Below are 16,358 nucleotides of genomic sequence, written 5' to 3'. Positions count from 1 at the left end.
CGCGCCACGTGACCGCCGGCGCGGGGAGGGAGCTCGGCAGGACCCCGGCAGGCGGGGTCAGCTGGGGGGCTGGCGTGGTGGCCGGGGCGGGGCCGGAGCGCGGCCGGGAGGGGCGGGTGGGGACGGTCCCAGTCCCGGTCCGGGCAGTGGGCGTGGGCCTGCGGGCCGGGCCTCCTGGCGCCCGCAGTCGGAAGCTAGAGCGCGTCTCTAGACCGAGGGCTGTGCCCTGCTCCCCCGTCTGGAGCCCCTCCCGGCCGTGTGCGCCCCTCCTTCCCCTCCGGCGGCAGCGGAACCGAGCCCCTGCGTCCCCTCCCGTGCGGTGGGCACAGGCGGCTCTTGGAAAGTGCTTGGGGGTCGTGTCAAGGCTTCGGAAGGTCGTCCCGCTGGCCGGGAAGTAGCCTAACGCTCCGGCCGGGTAGCTGCTCCATGGCTGAAACGGCGACGACTGGACGGTGCAGGGAGGTGACCGGATGTGGACCCGTTTGGAAGGTGGGCTAGTGGCCCTTAGGAATTTGGCCAGAGCTGCGTGGGGACCTGCGGTTTTTCTGAGAGAGGAGTCTGTTGTAAAGCAACCGGGGTGGTCCGGGGTCTACGCTGCTTTTGAGAAGTGCAGCGGACATCTCTGTGGACGCTGGGCAGCCTGGCCCGTGTGTTGGGCGAGGTGGGATCAACAGTGTAAGTGTTTCAGCTTCGAATCGCACACGCACACTGCCAGTTTCTGTGCCACTTCACTTCCTCCACCAGACATCTCGGGGCTCAGGGAGGGGCCTCCGGCACCCACATTGACCTCCCTCGACAGCAGAGCCCGCCCGGAGTCCACCCTCGTCCGCTGTCCCCTGGGGTGAAGACGGAGAGGAGCTGCTCACTTTCCAAGAGTGACCGACGCCATCCAGCCACTGCATGGAGCCGAGCTGTGCAGCCAGAGGAGAAGGACAAAGGCAGCAGAACCCAGGAGCGTCCAGGTGAAGTGCAGACGGCAAAGCCAGAGCGGGAGCCTTCAACGCAGCTGGAGGAGAAAAGGACCCCTTACCTCAAAGAGCCAGACAGCGAGAAGAGCACCGAGCTTCCATCAGAAGCTACCAGAGCCAGTGGAAGGGAAAGGAAAACAAAGTCGATTGCTGTCAGCCAGGTCGTCTAAACCCAGCAAAAAGTGTGCTTTGAGACGAGGTCAAAAGAGACACTTCCGAGGGTCCAGCTCCGAGGACATTCGTCACCACCCACCCTCCTTGATGGTAACTGGTGTCCTTCCAGGAGGTCAGGGATCCTCATGGGAAGGAAGAACGTGTGGCAGAAGTGTCTGTCGTCCGCAAACCCGATGGAGAGCGACCCCCACACACGAGAGCGCTCGTGAGGCTTGAGACAGGTCCCGAGACGGAAGCCCCTGAACACAGTTGCCAGGAGCTGTGAGGGGCGCAGCGGTGTGCGGGTGGCTGGCCGCCCCGTGCCCTGAGTGGAGCTGCTGCCCGGAGGGCCTGGCAGCTGCGATTGAGTCAAGGGTCTTACAGTGAGGAGATGATCCTGGGTTATCTGACTGGGCCCTAATGTCCTTGTCGGGGGGAGATTTGACATGACAGAGGCCCCGTGGGGACTTCAGAAGAGAAAGCCTCCTGAAGACTGCCCTAAACTCTGTCCTCGGGACTTGTTTCAATCAGGCGTGGTTAGACCAAAGGACACAGACCCCAGAGAAAAGAGGCAGGCCCACATGGGGAGGCCGAGAGCAGAGGAGCATTATTAAAGGATCCCATGTGCAGGGCATCTCGAGTGCCCAGTGGCAGCACGCGTCCCCTTTAACAGAGGAAAGGGCAGTGGAAAGCTTTAGAAGCTGGCATGGGGGTGAGTTGGCCAAGGTGCTTGAATAAAGGGAGATTCAGGCCTGGAACGAGACAGAGACCTGCCTGGAGGCCCACTTGCTGGACTGGAGTTTGGAGAAGGCTGCCCGAGGAGGCCCGTCTGTGTCTCAGCTCAGCCCTCTGGGCGCCCTCAGGGCCAGGCTGTGAGACTGACCCTTGTGTGTGTCAGCCCGAAAGAACCAGCTCTCCCTGACCCCGTGCGTGGCCTTCGTGCGCCTGGAGACGTGCAGGATTTCAGCGTATTCATGTGAGACCGGAGAGTCCTAAAGTCCTTCACTCCTAAGCGGGGATTTTAGGCGATGCTTGGACAGTGTGATTGCGTGGGAATGGGCCACTCGGGGGGCCCGCTGCTGGTGGGCTGAGGTTGGATTCGTTCCGTCACCAGGGCTGAGGGCCAAGGGTAGTGGGGCTGCATGGAGCCCTGTCACAGGGTGGGAGGCGTGGTATGGCTGGAAGCCCCCTTCGCAAGTCCAGGGATGCCCACACTGAGACTCCGGTCGTCCCCCAGGTGGCCAGGAGGTCTGGGGGGGAAATGCGTTGCCCCCAGACCCAACAGAGACTGAAAGACGCTGGATCTGTGTGTCCCTCCTCCTCCTTGGAGGAGGGCGTTGCCATGGTGAGGCCTCACCTGTGCTTGGAGGAGGGCACTGCTCTGGTCCTGGGCTCAGGGCCAGGCCTGCCCTGGGCAGCCTGGGAGTGGGGCCAGCGGTGGGAGAGGAAACCATTCTGGGTGCTGGCGGCCGAGGCCTCGGTGCTGACCCTGTAGAATTTCGGATGTGGGGGCCCAGCAGCAGGACCACTGCGGGATGGCGTGGTTTTTTTCCACCTGAAATTTTCCTGGGAAAAGAACAGGCTGAATTAGGCTTCATTCTCCTCTCGATGCCCTCAGGTTGGTTTTTTTCCTTTCAGTCTTTTCTCCTTCTTCATTTATTTATTCATTCGTTTTTCTGTTAGGATTCTTGTCCCTGTCTCTGGCTGGAGAGAGGGCCAGGGGCCCTGCCAGCGGCACCAGCAGTCTTTCTCTTCTTCTTTCTCTTAAACAAAAGTCTGTTTTCTCTCTTAAATGAGCCCTGGCCTCTATCTCTAAGCAGCTAAGAACGGTTTGCTTTTATCTGCCCCCATCAATCTCTGACTGTATTGACGATTTTTGCTCATTTCATGTGTTCTTTCCTGGAGAAGGGAACCAGGATTCTGGCCTGGAGAACCCCCACGGGTCGCAGAGTCGGACACGACTGATCCCCACTCCAGGATTCTGGCCTGGAGAACCCCCACGGGTCACAGAGTCGGACACGACTGATCCCCACTCCAGGGTTCTGGCCCGGAGAACCCCCACAGGTCTCAGAGTCGGCCGCACTGAGCAACTTTGTCTCACTTTCCCTGTGTTCTTGGTGCTCTGGCCTCTGGGGCCTTGATCCTGGAGAGGCTACCCCCCCAGGACTGCACCCCCTTCCCAGATGGGTCCAGAGCCCTCACCCCAGTCGGCCCTTCACCTGCACTCATGCGGTGCCTCATTATGCCCCCCAATCACCCCCAGGCTGACAGTGGACAACCAGGGGCTGCCCCGGCGCTCAGGCCTGCCCGAATCATTCAATCTGCCCAGTCCTGAGTTTCCTCCGTGGTCCTGTGCTGCTCACCACTCCTTCCTGCCAACCCCCTGCGAAGGCTCTGGGCCACGCTTTCTTCACTTCTGCCTCCTGACCCAAACCTCTACTCTGGACGTGCTGCCCCTTCTCTCAAGCAATGTAAATAATAAATTCTTCGTCCAGAGGCAGTGTCTCCCTCACTTTACCACATGTGATTAAAACAAACCCTGGGCACAAATTTTCGAACAGAGATGTCGTGCTGAGGCTCTGACGATGGAGGAGGGGGCCTCGGGCTCCAGAATGCCGAGAACAGGGCTCAGTCACTGGGCGGGAATGCGGAGCTGCCCACAGCCTGAACACGAGACTGGACCATGACACGGGAGCAATGGAACTGCGTGGCACTGGGCAAGGAGGGACAGAGGCACCAGGGAAGGTCCATGCAGCAGCCTGGGTTCACACAGGGCCTCGGCCACATGCCCACGAGGCTTTGTAAAATTCGCTAAATGCCATATGTAAAGTAGACAGCCAATGGGAATTTGCTGTATGGCTCAGGAAACTCAGAGGCTCTGTATCAACCCAGAGGGGTGGGATGGGGAGGGAAATGGGAGGGGAGTTCAAGAGGGAGGGGATATAGGTATACCTATGGCTGATTCATGCTGAGGTTTGACAGAAAACAAAACTCTATAAAGCAATTATCCTTCAATAAAAAATTTTTTTTAAAACTTGCTAAATGAAGACAACGTGACCACGGTGGTTCCCACACTCTCTCGGGTGCCCCGTCACACTTCCCTCTGGCTGGAGTGGTCCTGGAGGGCACTCTGGGGGTCTGGCCAAGGGGAAGTTGGTTCTGGGAACATCAGTTGGGGGTCAGTGGGGAAGCCACTTGCTTGGGAAGTCACGGCCAGACATCCTGGAGTAGAAAACAGCTTCCAGGAACTCCTATCGCAGCTGCCCAGCAGGAAGGCGTGAATCACACCAGCTTTGGGAGAGGATTAAACATCAGCTGACTTAACAGGAAATACTGACATCCACAAGATACCGAGGTCCCTGACTGCCAGCGACAAGGACATAATGTAAGGAGCTCCGTCAGATCTGCGGGGGCATTTAGATTAGTCACAACCCAAGAAAGGACACAGCTTACAGATGAGAGAAGTTGACAAAGTTCTCTCCAGGTGTTTCAGCAGTCTTAACTGTTCATATGATACAATCAGTAATGACTCGTCAAGGAAAACTCTTGTGAAATAGCAGCCACAGGACTCCCCTGGTGGTACAGTGGATAAGGATCCACCTGCCAACGCAGGGATCCAGGTTCGAGCCCTTGTCTGGAAGACGCGTGCCTCGGAGCGACTGAAGCCTGTGGGCCGCGACTCCTAACCCAGAGCTCCAGAGCTGCTCGAGCCCTACTGCACAACAACTGATCCCCCGCTGTGGCTAGAGAGTGTCCCCTGCTCCTCAAAACCAGGAAAGCCAGAGCACAGCACAAACACCAGCGCAACCAAAAATAAGTATGCAAATAAGCCCCCAAAGTGGCCCTCACCGTTTTCTGATCAGTTATGCCAGAGGGACTAAATTCTCTCTCTCTTTTCTCCCTGGACTATGATACTGTTGTAAAGAGAGACAATAAGAAAATGCAGCTGAGGGAACTCCCTGGTGGTCCAGGGGTTAGGATGCAGAGCTTTCCCTGCCCAGGGCCTGGGCTCAATCCCTGGTTGGACAACTGAGCTCCCGTAAGCTGTCAGCGCAGCCCCAGACACTTCTAAACCGTGGATGATGAAGAACCACAGTGGGGTGGCAGGCACTTACGAGTAACAGTTGTCTTTCTCTAGATCTTGTGGTGTTTTGTGCCATTTCTTGATTTTTTTCATGTTTGATTTCTTGTGATTTTTTTCCTTCACATTCTAAATAAGTATGTTTCTAATGTTATCAAAATGATTTTGCCTTTTTTGAGTTAGGGTCCCATCGACTTCAGATTACCCCAAACCTGTGCAGGCCCAGCCCCACACTGACCCGGTCACGTGTCGGCCACCTGGCGATATGCACTGCGCCTCCCGCCCACTGCCCTCTTCCTGGGTCTCGGGCACTTTGCGGCCTCGGTGTGGGCAGTGCTCAAGCAGGATGCAGAGGCCCTCCCCAGAAGGCAGAGGTTGATGACTGGCCGAGAGGGAAACACAGAAGGTCGCTCACCACCGAGTGGCTGGAGGGCCAGCCAGGTGAGGGGAGGGTGCAGACGTGGCCCCTCCCAATATTCCCAGGTCCTGTCTCTGTGAGCCCGCCTGCTCGCGAGGCCCCGCTTGTCCGCGCCATCGGCACTGGGGGGCCAGCGAGGGCACTGCAGATGGACGTGCGCGGAGCCGCGGGAGCGGTGCTCCCCTCACTTCCAGAAGAGCCGTCTTCCTGCCCCTGAGCTGCGTGTCTCCTCTCTCGTGCTTCTGGGGGTGACTTTGCGGTTTTCGTGGCCCCGGCCGAGAGCTTGTTGCACCCAGTGACCTGCATGCAGGAGGCCGGACGGGCCCCATTGCGGAGGCCCTGTGCCGGGCGGGCTCCGTCCAGGCCGCGCGATGGTGCTGCCCGCGGGGTCAGTGCGGCCGAGCCAGCGACGGTGCGCTCGCGTCGGGGAAAACACTATGATCCAGGAAAGTTGAGTCAGAGTTCCTGGAGACCACATAGAGCACGACTTTGAGAATATTGAGAACTGACTGTAATCAACAGAAGAGCCATCTCCAGAATATATAAAGAACTCCTGCAAATCAATAAGAAAAGGAGTCTTAATAGAAAGTGACCAAGACATCTAACCATGCCTCACAGGAAGTGTTGCAGATGGCACAGAGGTCCTATGAGGTGCAGGCCTCCCTTGCCATGCCGCAGGGCAAGAGCCAGAGCCACGTGGACACTCTGCACCCTTGCCAGAAAGGCTGACGCTGTCCAGGCGTGGTAAGGCTCCTGCACTGCTGGTAGGAGTAAGAACCTTTATTTTTGTGTGAAGTTTTGGAAAGCTGTTTGGAATTTTCTTCTAGAAGCGAATATGGCATGTTCTACTTCAACAGACAGGTGGGCATGTGTATGTGTGTATCCAAACACACAGATGAGAATGTTTCCAGAAGTATTTTCCATAACAGCCAAAGTCTGGGGCCAACACTCAAGCTTGCTAGCATGGGTCTGAGTGATAGCACAGAGACGGCAGAGCAGACCCCCACACGCCCCCAAGCGTGAGCAGCAACAGAAAGGCCTGCAGTGGGCTCGAGACAAGGCGCTGGGAGAGGACGTCCTGGCGGAGCAGAGGATGGGAACCTGCCTGCCAACGCAGGGGACATGGGCTCCGCCCCTGGTCTGGGAACCACATGCTCTGGGGCGACTAAGCCGGCGTGCTGCAACTACCGGGGCCCACGCACCTGCAGCCCGTGCTCCGCAGCGAGAGAAGCCACCGCAACGAGGAGCCTGTGCGCTGCAACTGGAGGAAGCCTGTGCAGAGCAATGAAGATCCAGTGCAGTCAAAAATAAATAACATAAATAAAATTATAAAAAGAATTGTTGGGACACCTGGCAGGTCTCTGTATTCTGTCGCTCGCCTAGGTTCCCGCACAAAATGCCACAAGCTGGCTGGCTTAAACAACACTGATTTTCCCACTGATTAAACTCTAGCCTCCATGGAATGGTATTTGGGGCTGGGTCCTTGCGGATAGTCAGGGTTGGAGGTCATTAGGGTGGGGGCCCACGACAGGTTGTCCCAGGAGGCCTTACAAATAGCTGAGAAAAGAAAAGACACGAAAGGCAAAGGAGAAAAGGAAAGATATACCCATTTGAATGCAGAGTTCAAAGAATAGCAAGGAGAGATAAGAAAGCCTTCCTCAGTGATCATTGCACAGAAATAGAGGAAATCAGTAGAATGGGAAAGACTAGAGATCTCTTCAAGAAAGTTAGAGATACCAAGAGACCATTTCATACAAAGATGGGCTTAATAAAGGACAGAAATGGTATGGACCTAACAGAAGCAGAAGATGTTAAGCAGAGGTGGCAAGAATACACAGAAGAACCATACAAAAAAGATCTTCACGTCCCAGATAAACACGATGGTGTGATCACTCACCTCGAGCCAGACATCCTGGAATGTGAAGTCAAGAGGGCCTTAGAAAGCATCACTACGAACAAAGCTAGTGGAGGTGATGGAATTCCAGTTGAGCTATTTCAAATCCTGAAAGATGATGCTGTGAAAGTGCTGCACTCAATATGCCAGCAATTTGGAAAACTCAGCATTGGCCACAGGACTGGAAGACGTCAGTTCTCATTCCAATATCAAAGAAAGGCAATGCCAGAGAATGCTCAAAGCACTGCACAGTTGCACTCATCTCACACTCTAACAAAGTAATGCTCAAAATTCTCCAAGCCTGGTTTCAACAGTACATGAACAGTGAACTTCCAGATGTTCAAGCTGGTTTTAGAAAGGGCAGAGGAAGCAGAGATCAAATTGCCAACATCCGCTGGATCATCAAAAAAGCAAGCATCTGCTTTATTGACTATGCCAAAGCCTTTGACTGTGTGGATCACAACAAACTGTGGAAAATTCTTGAAGAGAAGGGAATACCAGACTTGCCTCCTAAGAAATCTGTATGTAGGTCAAGAAGCAACAGTTAGATCCAGACATGGAACAACAGACTGGTTCCAAATAGGGAAAGGAGTACGTCAAGGTTGTATATTGTCACCTAGCTTATTTAACTTAAATGCAGGGTACATCATGTGAAATGCTAGGCTGGATGAAGCACAAACTGGAATCTAGATTGTCAGGAGAAATATCAATAACCTCAGATATGCAGATGACACCACTCTTATGGCAGAAAGTGAAGAAGAACTAAAGAGCCTCTTGATGAAAGTGAAAGAGGAGAGTGAAAAAGTTGGCTTAAAACTTAACACTCAGAAAACTAAGATCATGGCATCCGGTCCCATCGCTTCTTGGCAAATAGATGGAGAAACAATGGAAACAGTGGCAGACTTTATTTTTTGGGGCTCCAAAATCACTGCAGATGGTGACTGCAGCCATGAAATTAAAAGACACTTACTCCTTGGAAGAAAAACTATGACCAACCTAGATAGCATATTGACAAGCAGAGATATTACTTTGCTGACAAAGTTCCATCTAGCCAAAGCTATGCTTTTTCTTATAGTCATGTATGGATGTGAGAGTTGGACTATAAAGAAAGCTGAGTGCCAAAGAATTGATGCTTTTGAACTGTGGTGTTGGAGAAGACTCTTAAGAGTCCCTTGGACTGCAAGGAGATCCAACCAGTCCATCCTAAAGGAAATCAGTCCTGAATATTCATTGGAAGGACTGATGCTAAAGCTGAAACTCCAATACTTTGGCCACCTGATGAGAAGAACTGACTCATTTGAAAAGACCCTGGTGCTGGGAAAGATTGAAGGCAGGAGGAGAAGGGGACAACAGAGGATGAGATGGTTGGATTGCATCATCGACTCAACAGACATGAGTTTGAGCAAGCTCCGGGAGCTGGTGATGGATAGGGAAGCCTAGAATGCTGCAGTCCATGGGGTCGCAAAGAGTCGGACATGACTGAGCGACTGAACTGACTGAACCACGACAGGATTAGTGTCCCCTCTGCTCCCCAAGTCAGCGAGAAGATGGTGTCTACAGGCCAGACACTCACTCATGTGAACCCACCACGCCAGCTCCCTGATCTCCAAGTTCTAGCCTCTAGAACCAAGACAAATAAGTATCTGTTGCTGAAGCTGCCTGTCCAGAATTTTAAAAGTACCAAAGGTTTAGATTTAAGTTTTGTCTAAGTAGTGAAGTATTTGTTGTTCAGTTGTATCTGACTCTCTGACTCTTTGCAGCCCCATGGACTGTAGCCCTCAGGCTGCTCTGTTCATGGGATTCTCCAGGCAAGAATACTGGAGTGGGTTGCCATTCCCTTCTCCAGGGGAAACTTCAACTAGAAGCTGCTAATTATTTTGGAAGGTATTCTAAGAAGGTCGTGGGACGGTGTGACAGAAGTGTGTTTGCCATTTTATTTAATATGCTGGATCAGAAAGCAGTTAAAATCTGCAGAAATGGTTGGATGTGAATTTTTCTTTTCAAGATGTTTCCCCTGCTTTCTCCACTTTCTCACAAATAGAAAAGCTACCTCCTGAAATTCTGTGTCCTTGGGAGTCAGCTGGTTTGGATTACGGGGGGTGGGCTTCAGTAGAAACCTCTGCTTCTCATAGGTTGAGGGGTGCTGAGGACAGGAGGAGGGGGCAGGCAAGGCTTCAGGTTGTGGGGAGGGGGGAGTCCTGCATGAACTACATGCTTCAGGACGCAGGGGCCGTCTGCGGAGCCCTGGGGAGGGGTGTCCTTGCCTTTGCAGCGTCACCACCCAGGGCTTTGCTCCTCTTTGCCCCTTTGGATGTCTGTCCGGGTAGCTCAGTCCTGGCTCCTTCCATCCGTGGCCAGGCACCACTAAGTGGCATTTCCCGGCCTATTTTTCAGTTTGTTGTTGTCCTTCTGCCCCTGAACTCAGCCCAAGGGGGGCAGGGATGCCAGCCTGGCGCCCAGTGCTCTAACAGGATAGGAGTACCCCAGCAACCCAGGAGTGTGCTCCTCTTTGGGCCAGTCCCCGCCCCTCCCCTCCCCGCCCCCCGCCCCTCCCCTCCCCGCCCCCGCCCCTCCCCGCCCCGCCCCCGCCCCTCCCCGCTCTCCTGCCCCTGTAGCCCCTCCCAGCTGGCCCAGCACTCTTCCGGACATTTCCTCCCTACTGCGCCCTCTCCCGGGACATTGCTCCCCTGGCTGCTTCCGTGCCCGTTTTCCTCCTGCAACCCTTGCTCACCCTGCCAGGCAGGGGTCTGGCTTGAGGGAGGGCAGCCAGGTGGGTCCCAGGGAAGCCCCTTGGCCCAAGACACCCATCTTGGCAACTTGGATGACAATCCCCCGTCAGGCCCACAGGGGCAGGAACTCTGGAGCGCGGGTGGCCTCTGTGGACACCACCCCCACACATCCCAGAGACAACGCTGGGGGCAGGGTGAGGGCTGGGATTCACTGCCCTAACTGGGAGTGCGGTGGGGGGCTGGTCTCCAGGAGGCCTGGGGTAGGGTCACCTGTTGGGTCGCCCGGATGGAAGGAGGCAAAACCCTTGGGCTCCGCAAGGGGAAGATGAGGAGGGGGCTCCTCCTGCAAGGAGAACACGCGAACGGGCGGGGCAGCAGAGTCCCAGTGGGTTGAAGGCCCTGGCCAGCGCTGGCTGGGAGACCTGTGGTGATAAGGACGGGGGCCGGCGTCCGCGTCTCCGAAGACCCTGCAGACAGAGCCGCCCACCCACAGCTGGTGGGAGCACGCGGGAGGCCGGCCCGCCCTGACCCACGGCCATATCCTCCGCCATGCACACCCAGACTGGGGCCCAGGACCTCACCCTGGGAACACCCCCCACCCCGAGACACCAACACCTTCCCCGCCCCTCTGACTCCACATGGGGTCCCTTCCAGGCCCTACTCTGAGTACTTGGGGCTGTGCCGCACGCTTGCCGGGTCGCACGGAACAACGGGCAGGATCCCAGGGCCGGTGGGAGGAGTCCGTCTGCACAGGCGCACGCCTGAGCCCCGCAGGTGCAGACACCTTGCATCGGTGTGTGGAGGTCTTGTGCCTGCTTCGTCGGACCACCAGACCCATCCACCCGCCGGCCGGACCCAGGACGTGGACCGGCTCCCTGGCTCCGCAGGTCGGCCCCGCCTACCCCCCGCCCACCTACAGGGCCCACCCCCGTCCGCCAGGCCCCACCCCAACCGGCCCCTTCCCAGGGCCGGCCCCTTCCAAGGCCCCGCCCACCCCGCAGGCTCCCCCACCCCCATCCGGCCCCTTCCCCAGGTCAGCCCCTCTTAGGTCCCGCCCACTCAGCAGGCCCCACCCCGCCCGGCCCCTTCCCCGGGCCGGCCCCGCCCAAGGCCCCGCCCCACGGGCGCGCGCCTGCGCAGTGAGCACGGGCGCAGTCGGAAGCCCGGCGCGGACCGCGGGGACCGCGGGGACCGCGGGGACCGCAGCCCCGGTTGCCCACAGCGCGCAGCCCGCAGTCGTCCGCCGCCGGGGCTCGGGCCGCCCTGGCTGGGGATGGAGGCGGCGGCCGAGCCCGGGGCCCGAGGCTGGCTTGGCGGCGGCTCCCCGCGCCCTGGCAGCCCGACCTCCAGCCCCGAGCTGGGCGCCGGAAGCCGCTCGAGATCGGGGCCGGGGTCCGGGCCGGGGTCGGGGCCGGAGCGGTCGGGCGCCAGGACCCCAGGGCCCGCCGCGCCGAGTCACAGCTTCAGGAAGGTGACGCTTACCAAGCCCACCTTCTGCCACCTCTGCTCCGATTTCATCTGGGGGCTTGCCGGCATCCTGTGTGACGGTGAGCGCCCGAGACCACACCGCGGACCCCAACCCCTGCTCTCTGCACTTCCAGCAGGGGCCTCCCCGGGACAGAGCCCCTTGCCCTCGGGGCAGGAGCTTGCCAGGCCCAGACCTCCCTGCGGAGGCTATGAAGACCAGCTCCTCGCGGGGTCTGGGGGCGTCAAGCGGCCGCGGCCCCTCCCCAGGACGATGAGGGAAAGAACCGCTCCCTGGGCGTCCTCAGCTGGGTTGGAACCCGGTGAGGGAAGAGCGCGGCAGCCGCGCAGGGCCGGTGCAGTGCCTGGGGACGAGGCCAGCCAACCCTGGGCAGGTGCAAGGGCCAGCAGCGTGGCCAGGCAGGTCTGGCCTGGGCCACTGGCTCCCCAGGGCTGCTGCTGGTCTGCTCTCTCCTGGGTGTGTGCTGCTGCCCACAGGGCTGCCCAGGTTCAGACTCCCAGGGAGCTGGGCCAGGCCTGCCACCCCGAGTGTGACGTGCCCCGACAGGGCCCCAGCCCAGCCGCCAAGCGAGCCTGGTCGGGCGGGGAGGCTCTCCATCCTCCGGCTCCTGGGCGGCTGACACATGCGTCTCAGCAGGGGACGGGACGGGGCGGGGCGCCTCTGCCCTGCCCAGGGAGACAGGCCTGTGGCTCTGGGGACCGAGGGGCCTGGGGCCTGGTGTGCTGAGGAGGCTAGGCTGGGTCTGGGTGGAGGAGCTGCCAGGGAAGTAGCCGGTCCCCCTCAGAGGTAGGACCTCCTGCCGGTGGGTGCTAGGTCTGAGGCGTTAAGGAGCTTACGGAAGGGAAATGGGGGTGATGTGCAGACACTCTCCCCAGCTCCGGAGGGTGAGCTGGTGACCTCGGCACGCAGAGAGGCCTGGCAAGGGTGTGGGAGGAAGAGCGCCTTCCCCTGCCAGGGAGCACCCAGGATGTGTGAGGGGCAGGGGCTCTCTCTGTGGGCCAGAGGAGGAAGCTGAGCGCCACCTGTCCAGAGCTGCCGCCTTCCGAGGCTGTGCCAGGCGGGCCCTCACCCTGCTGCATGCCTCCCCAGGAGGGAGGGTGCCCCCTTGCTGCCTCTGTGGGCCTTGTGAGCACAGCTCATGCCCTGGAGCCTCTGGGCCATCTACCTCTCTGGGCAGGGCATCCTGGTCCGTCAGACTAGCTCTGGTCTGGGCAGGCACCTCGTGTGTGGGAGGGGTAATTAGGGGTGTATGCAGTTGTGGGGAGCTAGAGAAGGGTGTCCCTGGAGAAGTTGGTCTAGGGGCAGGCAGAGATGCAGGAGCTGGCCAAGTCCCTGCCTGTCTACCCACTGCCAGTAGAGACTGGAAGGAGCTGGGCCTGTGTGAGTCGGGGATGGGGGTGGGGGGTGGACAGGGCCTGCTCAGGACACCAGAGCACATGGTCATCCCGGATGGCCAGAGCCACCAAGCTGCTCCTCACTCAGCTCTCGGGGGTGGGGCCGAGGACCAGGCTGTCTCCACGCTCTCTCCCTACCCTGACGGCCAGGGCTTAGGCTCAGGAAGGTCTGGGAAGGTGTGAGGGTGGGCCCACTGTGATAAGCTGTCTGCCCTGGCACGGCCTCCCTCCCGCATGCCAAGCCCTGGGGTCTCTTGATTCCTGGGCAGGACAGGGGCCAACTCACAGGGCTCCCGTTCCCACAGTTTGCAACTTCATGTCCCATGAGAAGTGCCTGAAGCACGTGAAGACCCCCTGCACGAGCGTGGCTCCCAGCCTGGTCCGCGTGCGTATGGAGCTCAGCAGCCGCACCTTTGGGGGAAGGGCGCAGAGGGTCTGGGGGCCCAGCTCCTGTGGTGGGGGCTGGGCTGGGAGTGCCCCCTCGCACTGCATCCCTGTCCCCAGCCCCTCCCAGGGCAGCAGGGGGCCTCCCTTCCCCAGGGCTCTGACCCCGTCTTCTCCCGGGTTCTTGGTACCCAGCAGCCTGTGGCTGGGCTTCCCACCGCCTGTACTCCGTCCAGCTGGCCCCAAATGCATCGGCAAGGAGAACAGGCCTGGGGGTGGCCAGCACCTGGGCAGCTGGGTCAGGCCTGGGCCAGGCCAGCTGGGCCTGAGCTGCAGAAGGGGCTGTCTGAGGTCACACCCTGGGGCTGCCCCAGTCAGTCCCGGACAAGGAACAGAGGAGTCGGCATGCCAGATGGTCCCCAGCAGGATCCCCTGGGAGCATAGAGGGGCCCAGAGGCACACACAGCACCCCGTCAGCAGGGCTCGGGAGGACTGAGGGGCCAGGGCTGGTGATGGCAGCTCCCTGGGCAGAGGAAGGGGGGCCTGGGGACCCAGGCTGAGGCCAAGCTCTGTCCCTCCCAGGTCCCGGTGGCCCACTGCTTCGGCCCCCGGGGGCTCTACAAGCGCAGGTTCTGCTCCGTGTGCCGGAAGGGCCTGGAGGCGCCGGGCCTCCGCTGCGAAGGTACCGCCAGCCTCCCGCTTGGCCCAGCTCCAGGGGCCTGGTCTCTGCGGCCCGGGCGGCCCCGCCCCCATGCGGTCGGGCCGCAGGTCTGGGGTGGGGGTGGGGAGGTGGGTGCGGGGCATCGCAGGGCCGCCCCCTGCGTGCAGAGGTGGGCTGGACGGGAGAGACGCAGAGAAGCTGGTTCCCATCCTGCCACGGGGTGGGGGTGGGGGGCTGGTGTTTCCTGTCTCTCATCAGGGGCCCCCAAACGTTCAGGAAAGTGAAGTCCTGGGAGGGGCAGACCCAGGCCCGAGCAGGGGGCGGGCAGGGTCGGTGGGCAGCGACAAGAGGCCCCCTAACCCTGCCCGCCCCCCAGTGTGTGAGCTGCACGTTCACCCCGACTGTGTGCCCTTCGCCTGCAGCGACTGCCGCCAGTGCCACCAGGACGGGCACCGCGACCACGTGAGTGCGCGGGGCCTGGGGGAGGCCGGGGAGCGCGGCCTGAGGAGCCGCTGACGGCGCTCTCCGTAGGACGCGCACCTCCACCACTGGCGGGAGGGGACCTTGCCTTCCGGCGCGCGTTGCGAGCTCTGTCGGAAGACTTGTGGCTCCTCGGACGTGCCGGCCGGCGTGCGCTGCGAGTGGTGCGGCATCCAGGTGGGCGCGCGGGGCGTGGCCTCTGCGGGGCGGGGCTGGCGTGCGGGGGTCTGGGTCTTGGGCACAGCTCGTCTGGATCGCGCTGCCTTCCGGCCTTTGAGGGTACAGGGTAGACTCAAGTCTCTGGTTGGGGGCACTCGGTGTGGGTCCGCCTGGCCTTCTGCGCCGGAGCCCCGCGCTCGAGCCGCACCCGCTTCCCTGCAGGCCCACTCGGTCTGCTCCGCGGCGCTCGCCCCCGAGTGCACTTTCGGGCGCCTGCGCACCCTGGTCTTGCCCCCCGCGTGCGTGCGCCTCCTGTCCCGAAACTTCAGCAAGATGCACTGCTTTCGGATCCCCGAGAGCGCGGCGCCGGAGCCCGGTGAGTGGGGCGGCGGGGAGGGGTGGCCGGCGCGGGGCCGGGCCCTGACTGAGGCCGGCTGTGACCTTCCCGCAGGGGACGGGGAGGACAGCGCCGACGGCAGCGTCCCCGCTGGCCCGGGCCGAGAGGTGGGGACGCCTGAGTCCGGTAAGTGCCCCCTGGCTGTCCCCGCTCCCACACCCCGAGCCCGACTCCCCCGACCGGCCCTCACTTCACGGACTTGCACGCACTCCCCTGCGGCCCAGGCAAGCAGACTCTGAAGATCTTTGACGGCAGCGACGCGATGCAGCGAAACCACTTCCGTGCAGTCACGGTCCCGCGCCTGGCCCGGAGCCAGGAGGTGCTGGTAAGAGGGGGCCCGGCCGTGGGGGACCGCGGGCACCCACAGGCCTGGCCTCAGCAGGCCCTACCTTTGCTCCCCTCTCACAGGAGGCGGCTCTGCGGGCTTACTACATCTCCGAGGACCCTCAGGGCTTCCAGCTGCAGGCGCTCCCCACGCCTGTGCAGCTTGGCGACACCGCGGCCGCGGGAAGGGTCTGGAGCGCTGGGCCCGCTGAGGAGGAGGGCGGCAGAGCAGCTCCCGAGGCCTGGGTCCTCCGCGCTCTGCCCCGCACCCAGGAGATCCTGAAGATCTACCCGGCCTGGCTCAAGTGAGACCAGGTCCCAGCAGGGCCGTGGGGGGTAGGGGGGAAGGAGTGCAGGCTTTGCCTCCGCAGCTCCTGAGCGTGTCCCCTGCAGGGTGGGTGTGGCCTACGTGTCCATCCGTGTGACCCCGCAGAGCACTGCCCGCAGCGTGGTGCTGGAGGTCCTCCCGCTGCTCGGACAGCAGGTGTGTGCCCCCCCGCCCCGCCCGTGTGCCCTCCCCGCCAAAGTCTTGGGGTGGCAGGGTCCCATCCAGGCCTGATACCCTGAACTGTACCCCCGCAGGCCGAGGGGGTCGAGGGCTTCCAGCTGGTGGAGGTGCTCATGGGCAGCAGACAAGGTGAGGGGGAGCCTGTAGCCCACTCCTGACCGCGTCTGCCCGGGGCTCCAGGACACCTGGGTGTCTGGGGCTAATGGTGGCGTCTCAACCCTGCAGTCCAGCGCACAGTGCTGGCGGACGAGGAGCCCTTGCTTGACCGGCTTCGTGAGATCCGGCAGGTCAGTGGGTGCGGCCACTGGCCCCCGGCGAGCCA

General features: G+C 60.5%; 2 protein-coding genes across 7 annotated transcripts in view; one reads left to right on the top strand and one right to left on the bottom strand.

Moving 5' to 3' along the window:
- Positions 1-2,761: 2,761 nt before the first annotated feature.
- LOC112586269 lies at positions 2,762-11,320 on the bottom strand. 4 transcript variants are annotated; one of them, XR_006552527.2, is made up of 4 exons: positions 10,905-11,278; positions 10,514-10,665; positions 6,823-6,892; positions 2,762-6,173 (listed from the first exon to the last, which is right to left on the bottom strand). XR_006552527.2 is itself a non-coding variant. In XM_025290480.3 (3 exons), the coding sequence occupies exons 1-3, from the start codon at positions 11,032-11,034 to the stop codon at positions 5,805-5,807; spliced, it is 960 nt and encodes a 319-aa protein (XP_025146265.3). In that variant the 5' UTR covers positions 11,035-11,278; the 3' UTR covers positions 2,762-5,804. The 4 variants fall into 4 exon arrangements, 2 of the variants coding, with proteins under 2 accessions (XP_025146265.3, XP_044802219.1); XR_003110729.3 differs by having other exon boundaries at positions 10,514-10,710; positions 10,914-11,278; XM_025290480.3 differs by having other exon boundaries at positions 10,514-11,278.
- Positions 11,321-11,385: 65 nt separating this feature from the next.
- The window catches only part of DGKQ (diacylglycerol kinase theta), an 11,982-nt gene continuing 7,009 nt past the window's right edge, over positions 11,386-16,358 (top strand). For 2 of the 3 annotated variants that reach the window (XM_045166323.1, XM_025290469.3), the window contains exons 1-12: positions 11,386-11,790; positions 13,429-13,508; positions 14,090-14,189; positions 14,545-14,630; positions 14,700-14,825; positions 15,030-15,183; positions 15,259-15,330; positions 15,429-15,529; positions 15,613-15,833; positions 15,922-16,012; positions 16,111-16,165; positions 16,262-16,323. In XM_045166323.1, the coding sequence (XP_045022258.1) occupies positions 11,517-11,790; positions 13,429-13,508; positions 14,090-14,189; positions 14,545-14,630; positions 14,700-14,825; positions 15,030-15,183; positions 15,259-15,330; positions 15,429-15,529; positions 15,613-15,833; positions 15,922-16,012; positions 16,111-16,165; positions 16,262-16,323 (1,422 nt within the window). In that variant the 5' untranslated portion in view covers positions 11,386-11,516. The remainder of the gene's footprint in view (positions 11,791-13,428; positions 13,509-14,089; positions 14,190-14,544; positions 14,631-14,699; positions 14,826-15,029; positions 15,184-15,258; positions 15,331-15,428; positions 15,530-15,612; positions 15,834-15,921; positions 16,013-16,110; positions 16,166-16,261; positions 16,324-16,358) is intronic. The other variant, XM_025290471.3, reaches the window with a different exon arrangement.

Source organism: Bubalus bubalis, chromosome 7 (assembly GCF_019923935.1).
Source record: "Bubalus bubalis isolate 160015118507 breed Murrah chromosome 7, NDDB_SH_1, whole genome shotgun sequence".
Classification (NCBI taxonomy): Eukaryota; Metazoa; Chordata; class Mammalia; order Artiodactyla; family Bovidae; genus Bubalus; species Bubalus bubalis.
Note: the sequence above shows the minus strand (reverse complement) of the source record. Positions and strands in the feature narration are given on the sequence as shown.